This window comes from Pterocles gutturalis, unplaced genomic scaffold (assembly GCF_000699245.1).
Source record: "Pterocles gutturalis isolate BGI_N339 unplaced genomic scaffold, ASM69924v1 scaffold8468, whole genome shotgun sequence".
In the NCBI taxonomy this organism is placed as follows: Eukaryota; Metazoa; Chordata; class Aves; order Pterocliformes; family Pteroclidae; genus Pterocles; species Pterocles gutturalis.
The window spans coordinates 16,661-24,860 of NW_010117958.1; the positions used below are offsets into that span (position 1 = coordinate 16,661).

At 35.7% G+C, this 8,200-nt stretch overlaps 1 protein-coding gene across 1 annotated transcript in view; it reads left to right on the plus strand.

Annotated features, from left to right (window-relative positions):
• Positions 1–728: 728 nt before the first annotated feature.
• Positions 729–8,200, plus strand: part of LOC104463612 (tumor suppressor candidate 3) — a gene marked incomplete at both ends in the record, with an annotated part of 17,884 nt that continues 10,412 nt past the window's right edge. Inside the window, 2 exons of the mRNA XM_010076007.1 lie at positions 729–895; positions 7,656–7,773. Of these exons, the coding sequence (XP_010074309.1) occupies positions 729–895; positions 7,656–7,773 (285 nt within the window). The remainder of the gene's footprint in view (positions 896–7,655; positions 7,774–8,200) is intronic.

Here is an 8,200-nt window from a genome sequence, read left to right on the forward strand (position 1 = left end):
CACCCTGCAGAAGGAACCCACGCTGGAGCACTTCATGAAGAACTGTAGCCTGTGGGAAGGACTCATGTTGGAGAAGTTAATGAAGGACTGTCTCCCGTGGGAGAGACCCGTGCTGGAGCAGGGGAAGAGTGTGAGGAGTCCTCCCCGTGAAGAGGAAGGAGAGAGAGAAACATCTGATGTACTGTCCACAATCACTGTTCCCTGTCCTCCTATGTTGCTGGGGGGGAGCAGGTAGAGAAAACTGAGAGTGAAGTTGAGCCTGGGAAGAAGGGAGGGGTAGGGGGAAGGGATTTTAAGATTTAATTTTATTTTCTTGCTATCTTGCTCTGATTTGATGGGTAATAAATTAAACTGAAGTTGCCCAAGTCTGTTTTGCCCGGGATGGTAATGGGCGAGTGGTCTCTTCCTGTACTTATCCCGACCTGTGAGCTTTTCATTGTATTTCCTCTCCTCTGTCCAGCTGCAGAGGGGAGTGATGGAGCGGTTTTGGTGGGCATCTGGCATCCAGCCAAGGTCAACCCACTTCAAAGACCATTTTGAGTTATTTTTTTAAATACCTAAAGCCTGCTTGTCTACATAGAAGACTAAATTGTGCTATAAGCTATATAGAGGTGCTCCCAACCTCCAGCTTAAGTCCATAGAAGCTCTGAGGATGCAAAGGCAGAATATAGGTATAAAGTGCTTGAAATTTAAGCTTAAACATTCCTCATCCTTGTCCTCAATTGCAGAATCTTTTGGCTGAGAAGGTGGAACAGCTGATGGAGTGGAGCTCAAGGCGCTCAGTCATCCGCATGAACGGAGACAAATTCCGAAGATTTGTGAAGGCTCCGCCTCGTAACTACTCTGTGATAGTGATGTTCACCGCAAAACCACAACGGCAGTGCTCTGTTTGCAGGTAATTTATACCTTAGTGGTCTTTTTAATCTTCCTCACTGTAGTTTTCAAGTTAAAGTTTTAATCAATATTCAGTATGTTGAGTATGGTTGTTCTTTGCATGGGATAGATGCTTACTATTCAACAGGCTCATGTGTTTGCTGCAGCATCTTTTCAACTGCCTTTTAATCTGTAAGTCAGATTTTAGAAGTCTTCCTAGTTTTGGGTTTTATTAAATTACAGTTGAGTAAAATGTACACAACTGAGGAAGACTTAAAGAAAACTGCTTTATTTTAGTATCAGTCAGCCATGATCTTTTTAAAAATGTTTTGTGACAGAAATGATTCATTACCATTTAGTAGTATGACACTTCACTATTCAGTTAAGAGATGTCCAAGGCTCTCATGCAGATGTGAGTTACCCTGTGATTTCACAGCTTTTGACAGTTCTTACACGAGTACCTTTTTCCATGAGGACATGCTTATTGTGGAATTCTGTCTGGCACTGCACTTTGATGTTTTCTGGTGGCTCCTTTTAGAAATACGTATTAGAGTAGCACTGGTATTCTTCTAAGTCCAAGATCTTTCTCTGCAAGTTCCTAGTTCAACAAGTTAATCCAAAAATGACTAATGATAGACATGAAAATAAGGCTGAGGGACTGAAAGGTAGTCATGCACTTAATTACCTTACTAAATCAGAAACCAAACTAATAAAACCTTCAGCCAAAATATGCATTAAAATTATTCTGTTTAGTAATAGATGGAATTATTGTGCAGGTAGTTCTAAACAGTATTTAAATTGACAGCAAAACTCTCCATAAAGCTATGAATTAGATAAGCTGTATACAAAGAAATATTATTTCTTGGGTTTGAATTGGTGCACTTTAAACAATACACAAAGTTGGTAAATGTGGCAGCTTGTTGGATTTCTTAGGTGTTGGAATGTGACATTTACAATAGAAACTTTAACTCGTATACCTGTACTCATATACAGTTTTTATTAGTTAGTTTTTTGTCGTGGAGATCAGTTGGTCAGTCTTGAGGGAGAGTATATAAATTGCATACACAAGTTCACTCTCCGTATCTGAACTGTAAAGGTGAAGAGGTACAGAGGTTTTCCAATGTTCTTAAGTCAAAGGACTTTTTTGTTTACAGCTTCCAGCACTTGGTTGCTGTTATTTCTTCTTTGAGTTGCCAGAGTTCAACTTCAGGATATTTAAATTTACCATATTTTTTTAAATCATTCCTTATTTTCCTAGTCAGATAAAACTACAGGAGATGCACTAAGTTCAGCTTTTTAAGGGTCAGTGTATTCATCATTATAATGGCCATAGCAAGTTCTTTCCCTGTGTTATGTACAGCTCATTTGTAGGGCATGTGAAAACGACATAAATATTGCCGTTATTAAGGAAGTTAATTTTGCTTACAACTGTATATTCTTTACTGTACTGAAAAATAGTTTTAAACTTCATCCCATGATATGTGAGGATAGCCATTTATGTACAGAAGCAACTGAAAGTCTTTAAGCATAAAATGAAGAAAAAATCAACATGCTGCTTTCAGTGGGTTTGTTTAAATAAATGTGAAGTTGTGATCCACTTTTTCATGTGAAATAGAAGGAATTTAATGAGGTTGATCATACTACATATAAAACCACTATCAGGAAAATTGACATTTTCAAATCAATGGCTAATTAATGGACAGGAGCGCTGAAAGGGTATACAGAACTGAAAAGCATGCATTACTTTATTGTTAGCTATTTACCAGCCACTTTGCCCAAAGTAAAATTAGATTTTTAACTTAATCTGTAATGTTCTATGAGCATCCTTTTGTCCAAGGTTTAAGTTAACTGTTACTCATCAAAATATTTTCAGAACAATTCCATACAAAAAAAATCAATGTTGTATTTCAAATAGAAAAAAGCGCCTAGACTGAAATCTTTGACTTTGAAAAACTTTGCCACAAGACTTATAACTTTTTTTTTTTCCCCCTAAAACTTGAGCCCAGTTAGTTTATGCATCCCAGCTTTATCTAAAAAAAGTAGCAATGGCAGGTGACCACTTGTGGAGACGAGCTTGTAAACTGCACAAACTGAAAATTGTGCTATTTCAGGTCTGGGTGATGTTTAATGGTGTTTTACTGTGGAAGTAACAAACCTGCTTCCAGATTCTTGGAAAACTGTTTTGCAAAGATACTGTTTATGAAGAAGCTAAAAACAGCTGGTAATGGAGAGGAGTTTGTGTAACCAGTAATTTTCTTCACCACCATGTTGACCAGACTATTGTATTTTTAAAAGTGTCAGAAGTTTCATTATATTGAAAGGAGCACTGATTACACCCATTAGCTGAAGTTGGGTGTCTGTCTATAAATACATATATGTGTGTGTAAGTGTATACTTTATGTATATACTTTATATATATATGTAGGATGTGAGCAAGATGGATCAGTTTTGCAGGAGTGGAACATATTTTCTAAAGACTTCTTTTGTTGCATTTGAGTGACAAGGCTGAATTCTGTCAGAAATTGTTAATCACATCTATTGGAACAAGCTTGTAATTACTACAGAAAGCCTGGTGCAGAAGGAGCTCAAAGCCAACTACTTAAGCTATTCCTTCTGTATTTGTTGCAGGGTTGTGTAACAAAATTCAACATCTAGTTTGTATATTTTTAAGTTTTGAGCTTAATGTATTATGTGTTTCATAAAGTGCTCTGAGTGTAGCTACCTTCTGCTGTTCACTCACAATGTGCAGAAGGAAATGACAAAATATATGAGAGAAGAGATTCCATGTAATTTTATTAACATCTGTCCTATCAATGAGTCCCCTGAGAGGAGGCTTTTAATCTACAAAAGGGAGGAATTCTGTTGGTTTCCCTGTTCAAGAAGATATCTCAGAAAACTGTTTTCAAGTAGCCGATCAAAGAGTAGGTCAACAGCAAAAAGAATTCTGACAGTCAAAGAGGTGTCATCAGCGAGAAGAAACAGGATCCTCAGCCTTTCAGTTTTTGCTGGTTGATCAAGAGTGGGTAGTGAGAAAATCATTGACATGTGTCTCAACTCTACTGAGAGGGAATTATCTTTTGAACTTCTGTTCAAAGAAGGAGCAGGAAATATGGAAGCCGATGTTGAAAGTTCTGCAGTTGCTTTCCCAATGCACTTCAGGATCTTGATAGAAGTATTGATGAGTCCTGTTAAACACAGCAGTAATTTTATACTTGGATCATAAGAGACTCCGTATTCTTCCTGTGGTCACTTTTTTTTTTTTGTACTTTGCAACCTGTGCAAAATATGGTCTCATAGCTTCTTTTCATCTGCAGAATATTGGAAATTTCATGGGATGCTGCAAATAGAATAGCATGGATTTTAGCTTGCTTTTTCCTGTTACAGATATCTAGATTGCATAAACAGTGTAGTTTTCAACTGATGTCCATACTCTCTTCATTTTGTTGTATGTAGTGAATTTTCTGAACACATTTGTAGATCTTTCAGTGCTTTTCATCATGACATTGTGAGTCACCCTAAACAAAAATAAAAGCTAATAAGCATTCTGAACTTATCTTCTTGATGCTGAGAAGAACATAAAATATGCACTTAGCCCCTTCGCTTCATTTTGCGAGAACTGTTCCAAATGAAAAATAAAGGTTGTTTTTGGAGTTAAATTACAGCACTGATCAATTTACCTTAAACAGATGGATAAGAAGGAGTAGGTGACCTGGTAGTGCATTCTTTGCCTACGGTACATTTTTAAGTGTTTTATACGATCCATAGTGTGCCAAAAATGATGCTTTACTGCTTTCTTTGGCAAATAATTCCACAGTCTCTTTTATTCTTTTCCTAATATTCTGTTTGTGTTTTCCTTACTACAATGTTGGACTAATAGAATAAAATTAATCTAATTTAATATAGCTCAAGATATACAAATCTGATTATCTGCCATAGATACCCATATAATTAATCTTTTTGAATAAAACTTTTAATATTTCGTGAGCACCTCTTGTGTAATGGAAGAGATTTTTGTAGAGCATTTGCCTAGCAGCTTACTTTTCAGTATGATGAATTTCCCAGGTAAATCTAATAATATCATTGCCTTTTGATCTGGCCACTCTTTTCTACCAGCTGGTTAATGTTAGTGTTCTTGTTGCTAATTCCTGTGTGGCTGTTATGATGAAATTCTTAAGAGGTGACTCTAGCAGCAATAGCATTTAAATCTCTGTCTATCAAAACAACCTGTCAAACTAATAAGAGCAGTGCTAACATGTTATTATTCTGATGAGTTCATACCAAGTGTAGTTCTACCCTATGCCTTTATAGTGTTTAATATAATTATTATAATAATTTCATATAATTAACATTATTTATTAGAAACAAATGGATAGAATTTATATTAACTCATTACAGAGATAGGTAGATAAGAAGAGACAGAGTTGATATTGCCTAATGTTAATTGGAGGTTGAATTTTTTTTTCAACCAAGCGCTTATGCTTTTTACTATTATTGTGTCTGAAAAGGAGTAACTGATGCTGCAAAAGATTACTAGTGTGATTGTGTCAGCATTGTATCCACTGGAAATTATATAGAGGACGGTAGGATGTTCTTCAGTTCTGTATGTAGTAATCCTGTAACTTTGTGTTCCTGCCCCTCTGTGTTTCGCTGGCTTCGCTATACCCCCAAGAGGTGCTATGAGGATGTATTAAGAAATGCTTTTCTATCTTCAGTTTGAGGATGAAACTGTGCTTTGAATCTCTTGTAGAAAATATTAGACAACCTTTTGCAACCTCATACTTTCTGAAGTATACTTTTTACCTATTCTATTCATTCAAATAGCTCAAAGATGCAAAGTACATGGAGATCAATGGGAACAAGAGTGTTTTCTCAACTAGTGGGGGCATAACTGGAGTGTCTGGATTTCACAGAAATACTGTTTCATCATAAGTGAAAGCTAGACTAAGAAGAATGATGGCATCAAGATGAAGTGATTTTTATCTTATAATAAAAATGGTCCAGTTTTAATATAGCAGGTTTAACAGAACAGTGCTCTACAGATACTAAAGATTTTACAGCATTACTTTGATGTTGTCTGACTGCCCTCTTCAGGCTGACAGTGAATATGTTAGTCTGCTTAATGTTAGTATCTGACTGTAGAAATAATCGATCTAATGCCTAAATCACATTTTTTTAATTAAAAAAAATGCCAACTTTGCCTGTTGAATAAGTGTGTTAAGTAGCAAATTTTACTCAATCAGGTAATAAAAGTGAAAATTGAGTTTTTTTGCGTTTCATAAGATTTGTTCTTTGGGGGTGTAAGAGATGAAAAAATTTCATGTTAACTTATTTTCTTTTATGGTAGTTTTTTTTTGTGTACAATATATTCATTGATACAATACAACTCTGCTGGGGTTGTATGTAGTATATTTCATGCCCAAGGCTGATCTCAGTTATGAGGAAATGGAGAAGATCTTATGACGTCTATGGCCCTGTCATCCTCTTCCCCCTCTTTGCTGTCTCGAAATACAATACGCGTTATGTTGTATTTAGTGCAGATTTTCTCTTGGAACCAATAGATTTTTGCATCTACAGCTTTTAAATAAACAGCATTCTGCACTACCAAACACATGGGACTGGTTTTATAGAAACACTCTTTTGAGAAACGCTGCAGAATAGATTTATTTATACTACTTCTGCATTTTACCACATGCAAAGATAAATTTCCAAGTGGTAGAACCTTGGTTTGGACTCTACAGCAGATATGGTTAATTAGTAATATGGAAACAATTAGCAAAGGACCCTGTGCAAAGCCAAAAGTGCTACAAAGACCCTTTCAAGGGTTTTTGTTTTGTTGGTTTGTTTTTCTCTGAATTGTTCGTTGATGTGGATTTGTCCTGTGGAAGAACCTGTGTTTTTATAGTTCTGTGATTGTGTGTTTAGAGAAGGTCTCTGTGGGTAAGGATCCCAGAGTTCTTCTCCTGGAATTACTTTTTTCCCTTGCCTCTCAGTGCAGACAGGGCAAAGTTATTTGTTTTGATATATTTTTTTCTTTTTTCTTTTAAAGTGAACAAACGAACAAACATAACCCAACCAACCAAAAAACCCTCACCTGAATATAGAGCCACAAGTAAAGCCAAGAGGAGGCTTTCTGACAAATTTGAGTAGTAACAATAGTGATGACAGAAAAGATAATTTAACCGTGTACGTTGAGAAAAATTATCCTTTATCACTTTAAAAAGAAGTTTTATAGAAATAATATTGAGTGTATTATACTACTTACAAGCCTACTGTTCATTTAGTTAGTATAATTTCTCCAGCTTAGTAGTTTCTGTGGCTTCTTCTATGGCTCTGCTGTTTTAGGAAGATTACTGCTGTCACATTTCTGTGTTTTGTTTTTTTCCCTCTAGTTTCAGAATTCCTTATGTGCAGCTCTTTTCAGCAAGTAAATCCTAATCTCATACTCAAGGGCCTTGCATGAATCTGTTAGCAGATTTGCATGACACTTGCCACTCAGGCCACTCTTGTTTTCTGAGACTTTTCAATATGGAAAACATTACTTTTTGTTAACATCGTCTTGAGACGTCTTTGGTATAGTTTGACTTAACACATTTCTGATCTTGGAGAAGGCAAGTTTGAAGCAAAGAATTGCATAACTAGCGGAAGCATTTTTTTAATTGATAAGTATGGGTGTTGAGAATGATACTGCAAGTGTAATTCATCCAACAGCTGCAGCTGGTTATAGAATCTTTTTTTGCCAGTGAACGCCACATGGATATACATTTGTTTCTTTTCCTTAACAGGCAAGCTAATGAAGAATATCAAGTGCTGGCTAATTCATGGCGCTATTCATCTGCTTTTTCAAACAAACTGTTTTTCACAATAGTGGATTATGATGAAGGGGCAGATGTTTTTCAACAGGTAAATGCTGGGTACTATAAAACATTCTTAAGTTTTAGAACTTCATGTTTATTTGCCAAAGATACAAGACAAATTATTTTCCGTGCGTAGACATGTACTTCTGTGTTTAATATGTAAATACTTTCTGGTTATAAACACCAGGCACTGGACATTGGCAAAGACTGATTTTACAAGTAGCCACTTCAAGTATTTTCCCAGTGTAGTGTGTTTGTTTATAGATTACATTATATGTATGCAAATTTTTTTCAACCCATTGTTAATGTCATTTTCTAGAATTAAGTGCAATGCAACTGACATTTGCATCAAAAGATTTCCTTTATTTTGTCTTTAGGAGAAAAATCTCTTAACTAAGCAAGCCTTTTCATTGCTTTTTTGTTACATAATATTCTTTAACTCCAGTAATATTTGTATTAGTCTGGAAGTTCTT